General features: G+C 45.7%; 1 protein-coding gene across 15 annotated transcripts in view; it reads right to left on the bottom strand.

The window, feature by feature from the left end:
- LOC123775347 (SLIT-ROBO Rho GTPase-activating protein 1) overlaps window positions 1–23,456 on the bottom strand; it is a 301,727-nt gene that overhangs the window by 48,530 nt on the left and 229,741 nt on the right. For 10 of the 15 annotated variants that reach the window (XM_069311775.1, XM_069311777.1, XM_069311774.1 and 7 more), the window contains one exon: window positions 261–444. In XM_069311775.1, the coding sequence (XP_069167876.1) occupies window positions 261–444 (184 nt within the window). Of the gene's footprint in view, window positions 1–260; window positions 445–2,657; window positions 2,798–16,129; window positions 17,480–23,456 lie in introns of those variants that run through there. The other 5 variants (XM_045770461.2, XM_045770458.2, XM_069311778.1 and 2 more) reach the window with 5 other exon arrangements.

The raw sequence follows: 23,456 nt of genomic DNA on the forward strand, positions 1-23,456 counted from the left end.
ACATGCTGAAGATAGACAATCTAAATGAATTCTTCATAAATGTGACATCTAGAGTATTCCCCAAATCTGGCTAACTTAGGCCTGGCCCAGGCTTAGTTTTTATAACAATTACATATCAAAAAACAAAACGTCATCCACGCTACAACATATTAAAATCTTAAGCACCTGTAAGTAGTAACAAAATTGGCATTAGTGTACAGAACTTGAATGAACACCTACCTACACATCAATATCAGACCCCCGAGGAGAACCGTACTTACTTGACCCTCTGTTCCTTATGCCTGGCTTGGAGAGACTTGGCCAACTTATCGAGCTTGGTGGCATAGTCTTGGTGGAGCTCGGCCCGCCGCCTAAACCAGTCTTGAAGCTCATTCACCAACGCCGTCTGGGTGTCCACCCGCCCGTCAAGCGCTCGCAGCTGCTCGTTCAACTGCGACCGCAACTCTAAAATGCAAAAGTCTTATGATAAACCAAACCTTTTCTTACAAAGTACCAATAAGTATCAATCTCCTATCGATCTTAAGTGTCAATAAGTATCACTCTCCTATCGATCTTAATGCTGCAAAGTAGGTAGACACATATTAACAAATACCTTGACTGAAATGTTTATTCTTGTATTACACAGGTTAAAATATACATATATATAATCTACCTTTACATCTCTTGCATTATAGCTTAAATACAACTTATTGCGTCTACATATTCTATATATATTATATATAATTTAACCACTGGCTAATAACGAGGCCAGTATAGGAAGGTGAAAAGTCCTACAATGAGGGGATTTTAGATCAGTATACATTTCAAATGGAACTATTTAAGAATCAGTGCTACACTACCATCACAATGCTACTAGATTCAAGTAGTGTACTATACTGGCAACAAAGGAACAAGGAAAATTTCAACAAACGACCGATATCATCAATATACAAAAATGCGATAAAAATAACACGGAGATCAATACCTGAAAAAAATGATAAAGAGTTGCTCTGAATGGAGATAATAAGACAATGAATAAGAAAATGAAAAAGGCGATGTCTTCAACTCTAATGTCCTCATTTTTTTTTGGCAGCCTGATTTAAATCGTGCCATACCATGGTTGTATCTGGATGGGGATTCTGGAGAGATACAAGAATTTTGCACAAAGATTCTAACTTCGCTGAATTGACCGATTGTTTATTGCAAATTATGTCTATGTATTTTAGTCATAAAAGTATCTGTGTGTGTACGTCTGATAACATACTGCATGTGTAAAGGAAGAAATGTACGTGTTTATCACTCAGAATGTTCAGTAATATGTTGACTGATTGTAATATGGTAAATCTCAAACAGCCTGGTAATGTTCAGTAATATGTTGACTGACTGTAATATGGTAAACCTCAAACAGCCTGGTAATGTTCAGTAATATGTTGACTGACTGTAATATGGTAAACCTCAAACAGCCTGGTAATGTTCAGTAATATGTTGATTGACTAATGTGGTAAACCTCAAACAGCCTGGTAAACCAGGCTAATTAAGCAGGCGACCTTCGTCATAAACCAGGCCGCGGACCGGAGTCACTGATCCTCTGAACCATCTCAAGATATGGTGCTAACCTCTTAGCAAATTCAACTATGTTTACCCAGAGGATCAGAGAGGCCTGGCACAGAGTTCGTGGCTACCATCTGACGAGCCACTAGGTGGCTGTATAAACGCAGACATACCCATGTTAATACAAAAATACGTGTTCACTTTCAGTAATTAACATACTTTTAGTTTGGTCGCGTTTTTACCATGAAATAACAATTCCGCTGCATAAAAAAAGCTTACTTAACAATACCATTCTCCAGTGATGTGCAAAAATGCATCTTAATCTATTACCAACCAGTAAAGCGACAAAAACTATTCCATTAAAAATGGAGCAAATAACAATGGCTCTGTTAATGACACCACCTTGACGCCTCATTCACTCGAACTCTTCACCACGAACCACTCCCCTAAAGCAATAAAGAGGATGCCCGTATATAGCGAGCCCACAGCTATAAACCAACATATTAGTCAATGTTATCTTTGGTTTAGCGATAATTAAATCCCTCTCTTTGTAGGACGTCATAACCAATAATAGTTAATATACTATTTTCATCAAAATGGTTTATACAGGAGAAAATATTATCAGAATATATAATGTCTACAATTTTTTATGATGAAAATTAGATTTCAATTTTTAGCAAAATAAACTACAAAAACCACAATCTTCGTCCTGATTAGTTTGAATGAAAAAGTTTACTGTAAATATATTTATTATACAGCAGACAATATATACACCATAAAACATGACACATCGGCCAAAATATGCCCTTCTATTATGCAGGAATGGTAACAAATTATGTACACGATCTCCAAAACGTAGTGGTGGTGGTAGTAACCTTAAACGGGATTACAAATTGATGTTGAAATGGTTATCAGCGTTACGTTTTTAATATTAATTAATTGTATTCTCATGTTTGCACAACAGACTTATACTGAACAGAGATAACATGCAAAAGTTAAATATTATATATATACACAACAGGAACTAATGAACTGTCTTGGGACGATTAAGTTAATCAGTAACGCCTAGGCTACGAGCCTACACGAATGTTGCTGGTGTATAAGGCAATAATGGTACCTCTACTCACTCTCAAAATATTTACTGTTCCGAGAGGTATGTAGAGTACACTGACGTGCGCTACAGCCCACACTATCTATGCTCAGATAGTTACAGAGCCAGCAAGGCAGAAACCCCATGGTGGAGGGCAGCAGCAGCAGCAGCGGTGGCGCCACAATGACAGGTGGACAAGCAAGCAGCACTAGGCTAGGCTAGTGTGGTGCTCACCTGGCGTTAACTGACTAAGAAGCTCTTGCTACACGACCTCTCGTTATTGATGCAAGACAAACTGCCATTAACAATTTAATTCAAAGACATGTTATAATCAGAAAAGCCGCAAAAGACTGTTTACGCTATTGTTAATAACGTCAATCTGTTATCGCGTATAAACCAAGTATCAATATAAAGTAACCTGTCTATAACATGCCTTGTGCTTGTTACACGGCATAATGCAACAAGAATGTTATACTCCAAAAGAGCTGGTCAATTTACGAATGTTAAGAATAACCTATAAACAAATTGTTCAAGTCAACTGGTATTACAATACAACGGCATGTCAACTGGTATTACAATACAACGGCATGTCAACTGGTATTACAATACAACGGCATGTCAACTGGTATTACAATACAACGGCATGTCAACTGGTATTACAATACAACGGCATGTCAACTGGTATTACAATACAACGGCATGTCAACTGGTATTACAATACAACGGCATGTTCAATATGAATGTAGTCAATATATGAATACAAACGTTTTGATTCATTTGTCGCTAATACGAGTACCTTATCATGTTGTGGGTCAGTCAAGGATGACCTTTCCCTTCTCGCATTATTTGAACAACATAATTTATGAACCACTACAAACCACCAATCTACGGTAACACGCGCGAAAACTGAACACACTGCAAGTAATACATAACGCCATGGAATATGATAACCGGAAACGGTGAAACGAGTAGGTCAGTGGAGCATGCATTGTTGTTTGAGTTGCTTCCCAGCAGGGAAAGCCTCGCTTACCAATCCCAGTCCCCCACCCACGTATCTGCCATTTCCCAGCGGGTGAGTGCGAGATTGAGCAAACGAAGCCGAAGCCGATTAAGCCGGTCGTCGTCACCGGCTTAATCGTCAGCTCACACATTCTCCTTCCCACCCACCAGATGACTCCAAGTAAGTCATGCCAAGCCAAGCACGATACTCTTGTAAGGCACGTGCATGCTCTAAGCTAGAATATTGCTACATACCAATAACTTAGTTTAAGGCAGGGGAGACTGCTGACCTGGGCCAAATTCACGAAAGCACTTACGCAAGTATTTACGAATGTGTACATCTTTCCTCAATCTTTGACGGCTTTGGTTACATTTATTAAACAGTTTACAAGCATGAAAACTTCCCAATCAACTGTTGTTATTGTTATAGACAGCCTCCTGGTGCTTCGGAGTTCATTAACTGTTTAATAATTGTAAACAAAGCCGCCAAAGATTCAGAAAAGATGTACAGGTTCGTGTTTACGTAAGTGCTTTCGTGAATCTGGCCCCTGAAGAATGTGCAAATACTCTTGTCATCTGTTCCTAATATGGACACTGAAATAATACCTTGTGAGAGCGAGATGGATCAGCAAAATGTACAAGATAGTCACATTGAAGAGTTCGAGAGTACAAAAAGAGGCCAAGGAGAATCGAGACCCTCCTGTCAATTATTATGCTACTTATCAATAAGATTTTTTTCAGAGGAAACCTCACATGATTCTTGAAACTCAGCCTGTCGAGCGGTCTACAGGCCGCACCAAGGAACAGTCTGTTGGCCCAAGCTCTCACAAGTCACGCCTGGCCTCGGGCAGGGCTTGGGGAGTAGAATAACTCCCAGAACCCCATCCAGGGACCCCTTAGGAACCTTAACCTAACCCCGGATAGAGAGTAGATAATAACACTAATTACGTAGTCGTTATCAATCCATTCCCTAGAGCGTATTTCCTTCCTGAGGACAGGTTCACTATTATTTTTTATTATAAATGGTATTGTTTTACTATTATCAATGTAATCGTTAGTTTCATATTGACTTTGTTCAGAATTTTCTTTAACGGACAAACAGTAACCCAATTTACACATTATGAGTATTAAAATTGTTACAGCAGGAAATAGGGGAGAATGAGGGATGGGGGGGGGGGGGGGAGCAGAGAAGTGGAAAAAGGTCTTTGTGCTGCCCCCTCTTACAGTCTTGATGCACTGCTGGTCACAATGAATCCAGAGAGGGGAGAGTTGAGCCACTCTCACTACCCAGTGCTGGTCGACACGCTTCCCCCAGTACTCTGGTCGACAAGCTTCCCCCAGTACTCTGGTCGACAAGCTTCCCCCAGTACTCTGGTCGACACGCTTCCCCCAGTACTCTGGTCGACAAGCTTCCCCCAGTACTCTGGTCGACAAGCTTCCCCCAGTACTCTGGTCGACACGCTTCCCCAGTACTCTGGTCGACACTCTCCCCCCAGTACTCTGGTCGACACTCTCCCCCCAGTACTCTGGTCGACACTCTCCCCCCAGTACTCTGGTCGACACTCTCCCCCCAGTACTCTGGTCGACACTCTCCCCCCAGTACTCTGGTCGACACTCTCCCCCCAGTACTCTGGTCGACACTACTCACTGGTCAGCCGTAATACACTTAAGCATTAAGGACTAATAAACACAAACTCGTCCTTCACATATGGTAGGGTAAAGTCTACACAGAAGTGTACATGAGATTAAGATTAGGATATACTGTAACTATTACTGTCAATAGGCTGCTGATGTCAGTGAAAGATAAGGAGTTTAAATTATCTAGTATGCACAATCACGCCTTAGATCACTATGAATTAAGGGTGTAAATTGTTTGTTTCCTACAGCAATCAGGAAATTAGTGTACCACATCAAATTGTTTGGATGTGTGATAATAGTATGACTATTCTTAGCATGTTCAAACATTTTGCCCCCAAGAGAGTGATACAGTAGTCAAATTCTTGTAGTATGTACTACATGGTAGTATGGACTACTATTCAATTGATGTAAATATATTTTGTAATGTACAATGTTATTTGTGTACTCAATGGCCTTGTAGGCTTCTTGCGGGGCCTGAAATAGAGTGAAGAAATAGCCTAAGCTACTCTATCCTAATGGGATGTTCTTTATCATCTCGGTAAACTTACTTGAAATTAAACTTGAAAGGTTTTCGCTATCTAACCTGCCGTTGTTCTTGCAGCTGTGACAGATACTTAGTGTTCTTTAAAAGTAAGGTCTTCCCACATGATTATCCTCAAATCATTTACATCTCCCATAGAATGAAAGGTCTGACTCCTGATTACTCTCTGAATAAACTTTTATTATGTGGGACGTTAGTGCAACTGGTCTATAATTCTTAGCCAATGCTTTGCTCCCTCCCTTGTGTAGAGGAGCCATGCCTGCTGCTTTAATAGCACCTGGTATCTCCCCCCCCCCCAGTGTCCAAGGGCCAGATTCACGAAGCAGTTACGCAAGTACTTACGAACGTGTACATCTTTCCTCAATCTTTGACGACTTTGGTTACATTTATTAAACAGTTTACAAGCATGAAAACTTGCCAATCAACTGTTGTTGTTGTTACAAACAGCCTCCTGGTGCTTCGGAGCTCATTAACTGTTTAATAATTGTAAACAAAGCCGCCAAAGATTGAGAAAAGATGTACATGTTCGTAAGTGCTTGCGTAACTGCTATGTGAATCTGGTCCCAAGCTCTTCCTCCACACTTTACTGAGCGGCTGTACTACAAATATCTAAACAAATACAAAAATACAAGGAAAATATGAACCAGCAACTCCAAGCTTGCCGACGTCACTTCCGGGACTTAGGGCAACTGTCATTTAAATGCTGTGATATCTGACTAAGCACACGACCACCACGTCTCGCTCCACAGAACCAGCACTGACTCATGTTGACCAGACCACACACTACATGGTGAAGGGACGACGACGTTTCGGTCCGTCCTGGACCGTCAATGACTCAGGCCTAGTCGAAGACCGGGCCGCGGGGACGCTAAGCCCCGGAACAACTCCAAGGTAAGGTAAGCTGATATTTCTGAACGGCTGCTAACTTACCAGATGCTCCACATTGACAAAACATTTCACTGATACACAAAAATTGACATATACATCCGAAATGCGCAATAAGATTCAAATTAAAATCTAAAAATTATACTAAAATTCGACAAAATATTAAAAAAAATATCAAATGGTACTCAATATTGGTTAAATGTCGAACCCAAGCCTTTCAGGTTATGGGTTTGTGGAGGCGACGCGATGCAGCCGAGGCATGTTCAGACTGCTACTATATGGATTAGGTAATTCTGTGATCCATCCGACTCTGGTAATGCCTCAAGCTGTTTACTCAGCTGAGGTTTACACTGTAGACAATTTGAGAATTAACGATTTACCGTGTGCCAGTCAGGCACCACCAAGCTCAGCATGTTCCTGCCATGGGACACGGGTTCCAATACTACTTCCCACAGACATTTGATTGTATATTTCCCGTTAATGTAACCGTTGGTTCGTGTTGAACAGAGGCGCTCCAGTGACACTATTCTCTGGCCTCATGTTCGGACACTCCTTACTGGGCAGCCCGTCCTCGCATACGAAGATCCAAGCTCGTTAATCCAGCCGCCAAACCCTCTGTTTATAAATGAAAAGCGGTCTACACACGACTCAGAAGTGAAGACGTCCGAACACTTCCGGAACAAGTGCTTCGCTCACGTCCTGTGTTCGAGCCACAATTCTACAAATGCTTCACGCTCGTAACTTGCTGGAGGTGGGGTCCCTCGATTGTTTCAAGCGCGGGTTGGACAAGTATATGAGTGGGATTGGGGGGTTATAAATAGGAGCTGCCTCGTATGGGCCAATAGGCCTTCTGCAGTTGCCTTTGTTCTTATGTTCTTATGTACTTCAAATACAAATATTCAACAGAACCTAAACACCTAACCTACGCCTAACTATACATAGAACTTTTATGTGTAATAATATTATTTTATGAGAACAAACCAATTTTTAACACAGCATGGTAAAATTTATGAACGTCTGGGGAGGACGGCCGCTGCTTTAACCAGCCTAGTGTGAGGACAAGTTGCACTGGAACATCCGCGAGGCTGCGATGGTCGCCCCCTCTACCATCACGCCAAAAGATATAATGTCGACGCATATAATGTACAGCCTGGATTGTACCTGGATGGGGTTCTGCGAGTTGGTCTACTTCCCAAGCTCGGCCTCACTTGTGAGAGCTTGGTCCAACAGGCTGTTGCTTGGCACGGACCGCAGGCCGACATATATACCACAGCCTGGTTGGTCCTACCTTACCTTGAGGTTACCTTGAGGTGATTTCGGGGCTCAACTACCCCGCGGCCCGGTCGTCGAACAGGCCTCCTCGTTGCTGGACTGGTCAACCAGGCTGTTGAACCTTGAACAACCAGGTTGTCCAGCACTTCTTGCAGAAAACTGTCCAGTTTTTTCTTGAAGACTTCCAGGAGAACAGATGGAGAACCTCTGATGTTCAAACTGTTTTCTGATTGTGCCTATGGGACCTCTACTTCTCACTGGTTCTATTCTGCATTTATTTCCGTATCGTTCGCTCCAGTATGTTGTTATTCTACTGTGAAAATTTGAGACCTGGCCCTCCAGTACCTTTCATGTACATATTACTTGATGCCTCTCTCGTCTCATTTCCAAAGAGTACATTTTGAGAGCTTTGAGAGGGTGCCAATAACTGAGGCGTGTTACCGTATCTATACGTGCTGTGTATGTGAGGGGAAGATATATACGTGGAGTAAGTTGTGGAGTGGAGAATGCCTAGAGTCAGACCCTATTGTGCGCTCGCACTCCTTCACCTCCCGCAAAACACACACACACACACACACACACACACACACACACACACACACACACACACACACACACACACACACACACACACACACACACACAAGGGGCTACTGTTAATCTACCAGCCCCAGCTGTGCATGGAGATAATAAATGATAACACAAAGAGGGAAGAGGAGGGTTGAAGGGGAATGAAGGAGGAGAAGGAGGGAAGGAAGATAAAGAGGGAGGGAGGGAAGTGGGAGGGAGAAGGAAAGTAATCGGAAATGAGGAAAAGCTGTGAGAGGCATAATCTTCCCGCTCTAAATCCATGTTATCTTGATTCTTGAGATAATTTCGGGGCTTTTTAGTGTCCCCGCGGCCCGGTCCTCGACCAGGCCTCCACCCCCAGGAAGCAGCCCGTGACAGCTGACTAACACCCAGGTACCTATTTTACTGCTAGGTAACAGGGGCATAGGGTGAAAGAAACTCTGCCCATTGTTTCTCGCCGGCGCCTGGGATCGAACCCAGGACCACAGGATCACAAGTCCGGCGTGCTGTCCACTCGGCCGACCGGCTCCCTCCCAGGCCTATGTTGGCCTGGGTTGTGGAGGTCATTGGTCTCCATGAAACTGGTGACCTGACTCCTGATCACTCTCAAACACTTTTATTATGTGCGATGTTAGTGCAACTGGTCTATAATTCTTTGTCGATGCTTTGCTCCCTCCCTTGTGTAGAGGGGCTATGTCTGCTGCTGTAAGCGCATCTGGTATCTCTCCCGTGTCCAAGCTCTTCCTCCGCACTATACTGAGTGTCTGTGCTACTGGCACTTGGCATGTCTTTATAAATATTGAATTCCACGAGTCTGGACCCGGGGTTGAGTTCGTGTTGTTGATTTCTCTTTCAAAATCTGCCACGCTCGTGTTGAGGTATGTGTGTGTGTGTGGGGGGGGGGGGGGGGAGAAAGAAAGAAAGAAAAAAAAAAAGAGAGAGAGATGGGTAAGAGAAAATAAAGACACTGCACTTTAGAAATTCTGCACTTAACCCTATAACAAATATAGGCCTAATCTTTAATCCATAGGTCATAATAAACCAGAAATCCCCGACACGCACAAGTTACATATAAACATGTACAGAGTATTCTAACACGTGCTACCATATACCTTGGTCAATGTGAGGTCACCTCCTCCTGGTCAATATAACACGTGCTTCCGTACATCATTGTCAAAACAGTGGCAAGCAGGCCTGATAACGGAAGCCGAACATTAAAACACCTCTTCTGTTTACACATGCATTTACCGAACACTGTAAACACGTTGAGCACACTAGGGCGCGATTGATATGTTTTTTAAACAAATAACTGCGATAACATGTAAACAAATGCATCAAACCCAGTTGTTATTTTAGATTTAGCTACTCAGAACGAAGTGTCCATGTAGCACGGGCTATGGTGAGCCCGTAACTAGTGTATCAAACCCACTTGTGCGTAACAAACACACTTACCTAGTTATCTGATACAGCAACGACACCGATACACACCAGATGTACACTTGAGCCATCATTCGATACACCCTACTGCTATCTCAGCCTTTATTTATTAACTCTGAAATACACTTTCGGAAACTCCGATCAAAAATATACAACCAGAGTGGGTATTTATAATGTAAACAGAGAAATGTTGAGCGTGGCGAAGCGCATGGCGTTGGAGATGCTGTTTTGGGAGCGTGTTTTGCTTCACAACCTGGTTGATCACACCACCAAGCCGGAGGCCTGAGACCAGGCCGCGAAGGCACTGTGCCTCTCAACTGCCTCGGGGTAATCACCGGCGATCTGGTTGATACCTGGTTGATGAGGTTCTGGGAGTAGTTCTACTCCCCAAGCCCGGCCCGAGGCCAGGCTTGACTTGTGAGAGTTTGGTCCACCAGGCTGTTGCTTGGAGCGGCCCGCAGGCCTCAACTCACCCGTGGGGCCCACCCCTGGACGCTAGCCTAACCTCACCTGGGCCCCCGCCTCGCCTTAGCAGGGTTCAAGGTGAAGTTTGTGCATGAAGGGCAAGAGGAAGAATAAGGCGGAGGGCAAGAGAGCGGACGAGGGGCACAACAATAGCACTGCCCAGGAAGGTGGTGGAGGAGGAGGCAGCAACACAGCCCAACCATAAGGAGTTCCACCACTCCTGGGGTGGAGCCAATCATTGTATTGTTAAACTCTTAACAACCCCATTCAAAGCTGGAGATTTTGCGGACCTGGAGAGCGTGCAAAGATCATTTACCGCTAGAATTCACTCAGTAAACCACCTAGATTACTGGGACCTATTAAACATTTTTAATCTGTATTAACGGGAGAGATGCATATTAATTTACACTTGAAAAATATTAGAGGAACTGGATCCAAATCTGCACATGGAAACATCACCACACGAGACCAGAAGGCATGGCAGGATGTGCAGAATACCCCCGTTGAAGAGCAGAGGCTGTGATGCCTACATCAGCCGCGTCCAACAGCCTGGTTGAGCAGACAATGAACCCGGAGGGCTGGTCAGAGACCGGGCCACATGGATGCTGATCCTGGGAATCGCCAAAAGGTAACCGCAAAGTTCTGATTTGTTTTTCTCCCTTAGCCCAGCCTATGGCTAGGCTTGTCTCGTATCTAAGAGGCTATTGCTTATACCTGAACTGTACCTGAAGATGATTCTGCGAGTTCTATTCCCCATGCCCAGCCAAGCGCTAGGCTTGACTTGTGATAGCCTGGTCAAACAGACTGTTCCATCAAGTGACCCACAGGCCCACATAGCCACTACAACCCAGTTGATCCGGCACTTCTCGCAGTAAACAAAAACAAAATTCTTAAGAAGTCCACTTTTGTTCCAGCAAATATTTCTTACACTTGGTGGGATGATGTTAAACAGGCAGCCAGGCAGCTCTAAGGTTCATAGTGTTCTGTGATTGGTCTATGGCATCTCTACTCCTCACTGCTTCTATTTGCAATTTCCTACTCCAGTATGTTGTTATTTTACTGTGCAAATCTGGGACCTGGTCTTCTAGTAACTTTCATGTATATATTATTTGATACCTCTCAAAGCACAAGTCATTTGAATAGTACAATCATTGTGACGGGATCCCTGGAGTTGAAAATTCTCGTAACCCATCCTATCATTGACCAAATCCACAAGGGCCGTGATGAGGATTCGAACCTGCGTCCGGGAGCATCCAAGACACTGCCTTAATCGACTGAGCTACGACAGGGTAAAAAGAGTTGAAACCTAAGTTCTACTGAACTTACTGGATCCCGTAGCCTCTCCGAGGCACAAACCAGGGTTTTATCTATCCTATCATTTTTTCTGGTTGAAGCTATATTTTTTTTTTCTACCACAGACGTGGCCACACATTTACAATGCTAACCAGCATATATACATTTTCTTCTGTCCTCCATGGACAGGGTTAGAGAAGTGTTAAACATACAGTTTGGCATAAACATTTGTTTGGTCATGCTCCCTAAACGTAAGGTCGTCAGATATCATTATTCCCCAGATCCTTTACATGTTGCTCTCTTACCATGGGCATATTTGATTGTATTTTGTACCCTGTATTCTGGTGCATTTTTACCATACGTGGTTTTATTTCCAGATAATACTATTATCTGGAAATAATCTGGTATATTCTTCTTTGATATTCTCCATCTTAGACTGGGCATATTGAAGTCTCCTAGGAAGATATCAGGTATTGGGTTTGCCAGATTACAGAGGGTATTCTATATTTTGTTTATCTGTTCCGTCAATTCCCCAACCGTTGCATTTGGCAGTTTGTATATTAGAATAATAACAAGTTTATTATCTATATAATTATCTATATAACATATATATTACATTCCTGTATCCACACCTCGCTATCCATATGCGAATTGCAGTTGGATTTATTAACGAACAAATATTGGATTTGTTCTGACCAGCACTGGTCACAAGCCGGCTTCACAATCCTCATCATCACAGCCAGCCTCACAATCCTCCATCACAGCCAGCCTCACAATCCTCATCATCCATGGTATGAACGGACCACCAGACGAGGCGAAGCATCACCCCGCGTCACAAAGATCACGTACAGCATCCCTTTATCTCATGACACGAGTTACTGATCCTTTACGGCTCTAGTGCAAGGTCTCTCTCTCTCCCCCTCCATCTCTCCTCTCCCCCACATTTCAGTATCTTGCACAAACGCCATAAATTTAACAGTTGCAGGATGTGTATCGTCATGACAACACAAGAGCACGGTACGACCACCATTACCATCCTTACAGCCATCAGTGCCAACACCGACCACCACACAGTAATCACCACCAGCCCAATCTGTTCAGCCTGGCATCTCAAGGACTGTAAGCATTGCCATCAAGCCGCCACCGCCGTCCTCCACGCCACACTGGTACTTAATAACACACTATCTTTTTGACTCATGCTATTGACACAACTTTCAGTCAACTTCCTTCCAAGTAGCTTTCTGTTTAGCCTTTGCCTCTCTGCCTCTCTCTCTGCCTCTCTCTCTCTCTCTCTCTCTCTCTCCGTCGCGTATGCGCGTGAATGTATCCTCGATCTTTGCATGCGGGAATGACATAATATTTTGCAGACGAGGAGTCACAATAACGTGGCTGAAATATGTTGACCAAACCACACACTAGAAAGTGAAGGGACGACGACGCTTCGGTCCGTCCTGGATCATTCAAGTCGATTGTGTTGAGACAATATTTTGATCTCAAGATTACAGATCTTCAAACAAGTTCAGAATGAATTTGTCTCCATTAAACGATGTTCCATAGGAGCCGCCATGCACGGGTGGCGAGACGGACGCTTGCAACACGGGGCCACTCCAACATGTTTGTAAACAAAACCTCAACATTTATCCCATACACAATTTTTAATACTTTCCAAAAATGTACCAAATACTACCTTTTAAATACTTCCAAAATGTGATTTTTTTATGTATTCCTTTCACATTACACGTTTTTTTTTTTTTTTTTTACATAGTCGACAAATGCTGAAGAAATGCAATGTATCTGTAAAGTTGTTTTTGTTGTAGTAGATTCAGGTACTGGGAAGATAAGTTTCAAGCAGCACGGGCTATGGTGAGCCCGTAGTGGATCTCTCAAAATTTCAAAAGTCTAATGTTGACGTTTACTCTGCATCGGCCTCGATTGCAGAGTTGGTTGGTCGCGCAAGTTTCTGGTTAGACAAAGAGTTGTATTTTGTACGGAGTGGTAAAGGGACGAATTGTTCCCGCATGTGCCTTCTACCATTACCACTTTCTCACTCTCTATACTCTCCAGAACGGTACTTCCTCTCAAACCTGATATTAATATACAAGTTGCTCACTTGTGTGTGAACTACTGCACGTCCAACGCTCTTGAAATGTTGGACTTACCACGCAGTAAGTACTTCTTTCTTACCACTCACGCCTTGCCTTCCTCACTTACGTCAGCAGGTAGAGTCCACTAGGTATACCTGGAGCCGGGTTCTGTGGTGGAGTCTATCTCTCCACCACATCACTGCTTAATGCATTCCACCTGTTAACTACTCTGACACTGAAACAGTTCTTTCTAACGTCCCTGTGGCTCATTTGGGTACTCTTGTTTCCACCTGTGTCCCCTTGTTCGCGTACCACCCGTGCTAAACTGTTTATCTACCTGTCAATTCCTCTGAGAATTTTGTAGGTAGTGATCATGTCTCCCCCAACTCTCTTCTTCCAGTGTCGTGAGGTTCAGTCCCAGTAAGCACACCACGTAGATCATTCCTCTCAGCTCGGGGACTAACCTAGTGGCATACCTCTGAACCTTTTCTAACTTTGTTTTGTGTTTGACTAGATTTGGACTCCAGGCTGGAGCTGCATATTCCAGTATTGATCTGACATATGAGGTATACAAGATTTTGAATGATTCCTTACACAAATTTCTGAAGGCAGTTCTTTTGTTCGCCAGTCTTGCATACGGCGCTGATGCTATCCTTTTGATGTGGGCTTCGGGGGACAGGTCTGGTGTGATATCAACCCCCAGATCTCTCTGTCGTCGTTAATTGTATGTGATAGTGCGACTGGGCTATAGTCATTTTTCTTTACCAAAGCTTTACTACCTCCCTTGTGTAGCAGAGTTATAACTACATTATTTATGTGGTTACCTTACGTTGTTTCTAGGGGTCAACGTCCGTGCGGTCCAGTCTCTGAGCAGGCCTCCTGGCTGGTGGTCAGTTCAACCAGGCTGTTGGACACGACTGCTCGCAGCCTGACGTATGAATCACGGCCTGGTTGCTCAGATGTCCTCTGGAGGCGTTTATCAGGTTCTCACTTGAACACCGTGAGAGGTCGGCCGACTTATACATAAAAGTCTTGAAAAGTCTTGGGCTTTTGATGCTGATAAAGTTCTCCCTCAGCGAACCTAGTGGACGTCTACCTGAGGTGCACTAGGTGAGAAGGATGAGGTGGGAAGGGAGAGGTGGGAAGGGAGAGGTGGGAAGGGAGAGGTGGGGAGAGAGAGGTGAAGGACAGACGTTGGAAGCAGAAGATGCCAAGACCTTGAGGAAGGGGGCAGGATCCCGGAACGCCGCAAGCGCCCGCCAAAGCTCCCTACACTATCACACATCATGTGCCTCTAAATTGCTCACTACACTGACATATAAACCATCTCTTCTAAACCAAGGTGGTAGGGCGCTCTCCTCTGGGGGGTGCAGGGGGGCTTCTAAACCTTAATAACCCGCAGAAATGTATATAGCCACCCCTGAAGGGGAGCACGCCCCCCCCCACCCCAGAAGACAAGCATGCCCCCCTCCCCTGAAGGGGAGCACGCCCCCAGGTTAGTCGCTGGCAGCCAGGTGAAGGTGATCAACATGACTCTCAATATATATATTCAAACTTCAATTCGTTCACCTTTGGTTCACATTTGTTTGTGAGAGAGTTTGTCAACGGTTGTTATGAAGGTGTTGTTGAGAGAGGCGGCGGGACCTTTCTTCTCCCCCTTGGATACCTGATCAACCAGGCTGTAACCCATACGTTAGGCTGCGAGCAGGCGCGTCCAACAGTCTCGTTGACCAGTCCAGCAACGAGGAGGCCTAGTCCACGACTGGGCCGCGGGGTCGCTGAGCCCCGAAATCACCTCAAGGTAACCTCAAGGTAAGGTAACCTCCCCCATCAACCACTCAAGCGGTTGGAGTAAAGTCAACCACTTTATTAATTACGATCAACATGACGAAAATATTTGTGGATAATCTTGTTAGTTTATTTCATTTACCCCCAGGAAGGCATAGAAAACGTCTAGAAACGTTAAAGAATATTTTATTTGTTAAAATTTCTGGTGGCGCCAGGACTGAAGGTTGATGGGTAGGACACACGACTCCACTCAATCCTGCAATACCACAAGCGGCAGTGTAGCTTTCTGGCACATGGACACGCCTTGCAACCTTCCTCCAGCGGAGCACTGACTCATGATGCAACTTACCTTATACACGGAGATGTGAGAGTAGCACAGCTGGGTACCTTGGGAAGGCTAAGGTCAAGGACAGTAGGTTGTGGGTTGCTGGTATCCAAGAAAGGTTCGCCATCGGATTATAACCCATCGGTGAAGGGAAGATGTTACCTGGGTCAGCAGGATAGCAGCCAGGGCACGAGGATACATGAAAGGCTCACCATCAGTGTCTTGGAGCTGATTGACGTAGATCCTGTGGAGGTCAGTGCCGGAGCGCGTCGACCACCACTGCTTCACTCGCCGGTTCTCCAGGGACAGCCACTCGTGGAGTCCGGACAGTTTGGCCAGAGCACCGGGGGCAGCGGGGGCGTCGGAGGGCGGCGTCCCCACCACAGACAGATTCCCGGTGCTCATGGTGGGCGGCGGCGTTCACCTACTGCACACTACTGGCCGCCCATGTCCACGCCGCCGCACGCCCGCATGTCTTACACTGGGCCTAGGGAAACCCCAGACCCACCTCACACCGCCATCTTGCACCGTTTAGCGCTCCCGTCTCTTAAACACTTGTGCTCTGTACCTGCCGTCTCCCTCACTCTACACATATAAACACCTGGAAGGCAATACTCTCTATGTAAGACAAAGCCCCGCCACCGACAACTGTACAAACGGCTTACTTTCACCAGGACACAACTTCGCGAGCGTGTCATTTTACCTTCACAATTTTCAGTATTTCCCTCCACTTCGAGGGGAGGTTGGGTCACGAGGCTGAGCAGTTGTGACCCGTGACGACCTAAGACTGCCGGTGACCTACTGGTGGAGTCACACACACTCTGGTTCCTCTCCCGCTTCCAGCAAGCAGCCACTGTCGCGCTCTAGACTAACCAAAGGCCCAGTGTCTCAAGGCGCCCCTAGCTGACTGCTACTGGACGTGGATATAAAGATATAGCATCATTATTGACTCGAATTATATTTTTTACCAATTCCAAGACCAGTGAGCGGACCAAGCACGCTGTGCTGTGTTCACACGGGTGTATGAAACACAGCGGCGGGCAAACAGTAGTATTGCCTGCTCTGAACATCACATTTCACCCATGCACACTTGCCACATTTGCCAAATCTGGGTAGCCAGGGTGCATCCGAGCCTAGAATCACCACCACCTGCACACAACACCATCTGACATTTCTGACCACCAAAATATACCGTAAATCAAGTATTTTCTAAAACATTGGGCCAGACCCTCGACCCGAGGACCAGGCTCGACCCGAGGACCAGGCTCGACCCGAGGACCAGGCTCGACCCGAGGACCAGGCTCGACCCGAGACAACTTGTATACAGTCTTCAGCGTTTTGTCAGCTGCTGAATTGTACAAATATACATAATTTATTGGTTAAAACAACTCGAAAAATGTAACAAAATTTAGAAGCAATAGATATTTACGAGCACTGCGATGGGCTCCCTGGATTTAAAGGTTGTAATAATGCAGTTACAGGTACACACAAGTACAGGTACAGTGGTTATGTCACTACAGAGGGAGTCACAAGGCGTGAAGGGAAGAGTCAGACTCCACCTGACCTCCATCCCTTAGTAATGACCTCTTTAGTCGCACCACTGAGGGGAGGAAGGGGGAGGGAAGGGGAGACAAGGGGGAGAGAAGGGGAAGAAAGGAAACTGTCAGGGAGAATTGGGAATAGGAGATGAAGATTATAGAGTTTGGGATTTGCGAGAAATATGGGAAATAGGAGAAAAAAAATGATCCGAGGGATATGGAGAGGATACGATTTTTGGAGATTATAGGGATTATGGTGGAAGAGGGGAAAGTATAATTGAAGGCATAGGAAAAGGGGGTCTGGGAAAGACAGATTGCAAGGAAGACAAAAGATCAATGTTAAGAGGAAACACACAGTAAATGTGAGATAACGCCAATCAAATAGGGGAGGTGGAAGGGAACTATCAGGAGGAAAGCGCCAAGTCATTACGACTATATAGCACTGGGACGAGGTCACGATACGGGTTTGGGATGGGACGAGGAGAAAAGGAATGATGCCCAACCACTTGTGGACGCTCGGGGATTGAACACCGACCTGCATGAAGCGAGACCGTCGGTCTACCGTCCAGCCCAACAAGAGAAAACGACAAGTATACACAAAGAAAAAAAAACAGTTTTTGTTGTTAAGGGGTGACTCATATAATAAACTCAGGAAACCATTAACGTATTAAGACTAGTCCAGCTGCCGCTAAAATAGAGGGGCTACGAACACACAATACGAAACTCACCCCATTTTCTACGAAATCAACAACCCCCTATCACCACTTTCGTGAAATTTAACCAATTTTAAACCTACTGTCATTCTACCAATTCAAGAAGGGAATATATTTTATTTTTATGTATATATACAACAGTTTTTATGGGCGAACTACATTTCTAACTAGTTAAGAGCAGGACGTCCATTCAAACAAGCGAGAAACAGTCTCAAATGAAGCAAACTCAAACTATTCAAATAGTCTTCCTGTTTCAAGGGCAGTAACTACCACTACTACTCTCGTTTGTATGGTCCAATTCGTAGGCCAGCTCACTGTACCTCAATAAATTTGATAAATATAGCTTTTAAAATCATATCAAGATAAAACGGTAGGTAAAAATGATGATTACATGTTAGGCTATTATTATGACTTCCTCCTGGGTAAATAATGGACTGTAATTTGGCATCAATAATTATAAACGGACGATCATTTATGAGTTAGGATTTGAATTATAGTTCATGTGAGGGTTAGGTGGGAGGAGAGAGGTCAGGAGGCGGGTAAGTCGACCAAGTCAGGTCAGGTCAGGTCAAGTAAACGGAACAGTGGTGGTGGTAGTGTTGATACTATGCGCAATACCACAATAATAATCATATATTACCTCTATCAATATTATTATAGGAACCAACAATATTTTTCCGAAACGCGGTAAGAATGGAGCAGCGCGGCCCGCTGACCAGTATTCCCGCCCAGTGTCGTGCAGCCCCCCTACTGTTAACGTACCTCTCACACGCCCACCGTCGTGTCGCCCCCCTATTGTTAACGTACTTCTCGCCAGTCCTCTATCATCATCATGATGAGGTTTACTATTAGCATAACACTGATACTGTTTCACATGTCCATTACTTCAGCTTGAACTAATTATGCTTCATAATGGGGGAGCAGCCCATTATGCTGCTCCCCCATTATAGAGTAATCAAAAACGTGTGTATCTAATTTCCAAGAATTGAAAAACTTGAATAGAAAGCCCATCCCTTTCCTGATTAAATTAACGCAGAAGCAATATACAAGTATTTTCAATTGCATTCATGAACGGTACACGAAGTACTTTGCGGCCAACACCTCGTCCAGTGATGATTGTGTTGTACCTGGAGTGTGTGAGAGTTTACTGGAGGTGGGTGTAGCTGGGGAGCCGAGTGGGTGTGGCTCGGGAGTGGCAGAGCACCCGGAGTGTGGACGGGTGGGAGGAAGGGCATGTGGGTGGCAAGTGGGCATGATGAACGGGGAGAGAGAGTGAAGGAAGAGTTGAGGGAGAAGGGGAGGCTGGCACTATGGTGTATCGTTAGATTTAAAGTAGTGATGAGACAGTAGACATGCGTGTCACCACCCACAGCCCCCCCCCCACAGCCCCACACACACACACACACACACACACACACACACACACACACACACACACACAGCCCCACCGACATATCCTATTCTTAAGACAGGATATGTCTACAGAGGAAAGGTAGGCAGCAAAAGGGAATCGAAGAAAAAAAGCAAGTGAGATATGGTAAGGAGACGAGAGAATGGCACAAACAGGAGACAGGACGCTACAAATCTGGCAACAGTAGAACATGAACGTTTTTAGGGATTGACAAATGTTAATCTTCTTTTTTGATAAGCTGTTCACTTGGGACAGTTAAGCAAGCCTCAGCTGTGTCTGGGTAGTAATGACAGGATGAACAACCCAGCGGGTTTTCTTCCTATTGGGGAGTGTTGTACATGCTGCTATGGCGGTGTGTCCACTCACAGGATGAGTGACGCTGCCCAATACTGTCACTATGGCGGTGTGTCCACTCACAGGATGAGTGGCGCTGCCCAATACTGTCACTATGGCGGTGTGTCCACTCACAGGATGAGTGGCGCTACCCAATACTGTCACTATGGCGGTGTGTCCACTCACAGGATGAGTGGCGCTGCCCAATACTGTCACTATGGCGGTGTGTCCACTCACAGGATGAGTAACGCTGCCCAATACTGTCACTATGGCGGTGTGTCCACTCACAGGATGAGTGACGCTGCCCAATACTGTCACTATGGCGGTGTGTCCACTCACAGGATGAGTGGCGCTACCCAATACTGTCACTATGGCGGTGTGTCCACTCACAGGATGAGTGGCGCTGCCCAATACTGTCACTATGGCGGTGTGTCCACTCACAGGATGAGTGGCGCTGCCCAATACTGTCACTATGGCGGTGTGTCCACTCACAGGATGAGTGGCGCTGCCCAATACTGTCACTATGGCGGTGTGTCCACTCACAGGATGAGTGGCGCTGCCCAATACTGTCACTATGGCGGTGTGTCCACTCACAGGATGAGTGTCGCTGCCCAATACTGTCACTATGGCGGTGTGTCCACTCACAGGATGAGTGACGCTGCCCAATACTGTCACTATGGCGGTGTGTCCACTCACAGGATGAGTGGCGCTGCCCAATACTGTCACTATGGCGGTGTGTCCACTCACAGGATGAGTGGCGCTGCCCAATACTGTCACTATGGCGGTGTGTCCACTCACAGGATGAGTGGCGCTGCCCAATACTGTCACTATGGCGGTGTGTCCACTCACAGGATGAGTGACGCTGCCCAATACTGTCACTATGGCGGTGTGTCCACTCACAGGATGAGTGGCGCTGCCCAATACTGTCACTATGGCGGTGTGTCCACTCACAGGATGAGTGGCGCTACCCAATAAACTCGCTCATCGGAACAATTCTAAAAATAAAAAACACAGGACAACTGTGGAGCTGCCCAGCCTACCGCAGCACCTACACAAACACAGCGGCATTATGACTAGTTCATCATACCCCCGACCCCTTATCAACCACTGAACTGCAGCCCCATGAACAAATACCCCTCGAGGGGGGGGGGAGGGTTAAACAAAAGCAGCCAGAGTGCCACGAGTAGATCACGAAGACGGAAACGAAACTGACAAGGGTTATAGGAAACGGGGCAGAGCTCTTAACCCCCCCACCCACCCCCATGGCTTCTGGATTCCTTCAAAATTTGTTTCTTTCCTAAAGTTTAAGTTCTTTGTCATTCTAGTTGTAAACTGGTTCGTGGTACAAGTACTTCCCATGCTGCTTCCAGGCACTTTTTTCCCAGTCTTCGTTTATTTTAAATGAGGTTTCCTTGTCCACCTCTATTCCTCTCAATCAATGTGTAAACCATATCCTGGCTTCTACCCTCTAAGATTGTATAGTGTTTTGTATGCTGTGTGCACACTGAGTTGCTCGGTCTTGCAGGAACTGATCACTGTAGGATGTAGTATTACACTCGCCCATTACGATCCTTCATTCTGTCTGCAGGTTTTGGGGCACCCTCCGAGGCTATATTCATGTTGATTATGTTCATGTCTGGTAGGCTACACACCAAGCTGCGATTTGTATGTGTGTGTTATACGATGATGATTACGACCTGAGATGCCCACACACTCTCACTCACACTTTACTAAGGGAGTACACTCACACTCACCCTCCCTCCCTCACACAGAGGGAAGGGTTGGAGTAATCAACTACACTCCCCCAACACCAGTACACTCCCCCCAACACCCCCGGATATCATTCTGACGCACCAAAACATGACGTCAACATCACCCCAAACATTTCACTGCATCATCTTAGCAGCTCCTGATAACGACTTCGTAATAATAGGGTTAACAAACGGCCACTAAATTCTCATAACTGCCAACAATTCTAAAGGATGTGGTGTCCATTATATGCCATCTGACCTTTAGAGTCGTGTCGAACGAACTCTTAAACAACAAGACGGAGTGCCAAAAAGGTACGACAGTGGCACAGTCATGTATGTTTACTGCAGGGGTGCCACAGAGGGAGGATCTAGTTCCTTTTGAATTCCTGTTTTATATTAATGGTTTCTTATCCTATTTTTATTTTAGGATAATGGTAATCACTGAGGGAGATTGCAAGCAAGGCTGAGCATATTTGCAACAATGGTGCAACAAACTAGCACTTCCAGTGCCACTCTACGTTAATGAGGATGCACGATGAGGCTCAGTAAACCAAGAACAAGAATTATACTACTAAGAATAAGCTTAACTAGCTGGAAAACTACACAAGAATACACTTCAGAGCTACTGAAGCACACACCACATAATGTAAGCTGCACATATTACACGAAATTTGAATTGTCAGTCAGTCAGTCGGAACACACTACACCCGGCCAGGTCTTTGGTTACACCACTCCGTAATGATGCAACTACTCTCTCAGAGGACGAGTTGTTCACACATATAAGATGACAACATAAAACGATAGTGTTCTCCGAGGAGAGAGGACAGAATGGGAGGACACGGATGGAGGAACACGTAACAGATACAAGAGAATACTGGCTTGGGGTGAGGGGTGTGTGGAATGTGTGATATGGAGTGAGGGGTGTGGAATATGTGGGGTGTGTTCCAGGGTGTGGAAACACCCTCCCCACCACATTCCCCCCACCAGCAACACCCTCCCCACCACATTCCCCCACCAGCAACACCCTCCCCACCATTCCCCCCACCAGCAACACCCTCCCCACCACATTCCCCCACCAGCAACACCCTCCCCACCATTCCCCCACCAGCAACACCCTCCCCACCATTCCCCCACCAGCAACACCCTCCCCACCACATTCCCCCACCAACAACACCCTCCCCACCACATTCCCCCACCAACAACACCCTCCCCACCACATTCCCCCACCAACAACACCCTCCCCACCACATTCCCCCACCAACAACACCCTCCCCACCACATTCCCCCACCAACAACACCCTCCCCACCACCCACTCCTTCCCTTTCTGTTATGGAGATACTGGCCACATTAATCTCACTTGCTTCTCCCACACATCTACCACCCCAACCCTCCACAACCCTCTGGGTCTCCTCAACCCCAACATCCCCCCCCCCTAGAGTCACTTCTACAACCCCTCACTACCCCTCCAAGTACCACTTCCCCTTATACTCCCATTAGAGCTCCTGCCCCTGTACACCTCTCTGTAAGATGCAGGTGGCCTTGTACCCGCGCCTCCCTCACCTGTGGTTGAGAGCTACCCACTCCACCCAAGACACGTGACACATGTACATGTCCTCACTAGCATCATAAGGACACGTGAAGCACCTTGTGTGGTTGAGTGCTCAATAGAGCGCTAATGTACTGTAGCAGCTCTCTTACCTCGTCTGCGACCAAACTCTCACAAGTCGAGCCTGGCCTCGGGCCGGGCTTGGGGAGTAGAAGAACTCCCAGAACCCCATCAAGCAGGTATCAA

Source organism: Procambarus clarkii, chromosome 70, assembly GCF_040958095.1.
Source record: "Procambarus clarkii isolate CNS0578487 chromosome 70, FALCON_Pclarkii_2.0, whole genome shotgun sequence".
NCBI lineage: Eukaryota > Metazoa > Arthropoda > Malacostraca > Decapoda > Cambaridae > Procambarus > Procambarus clarkii.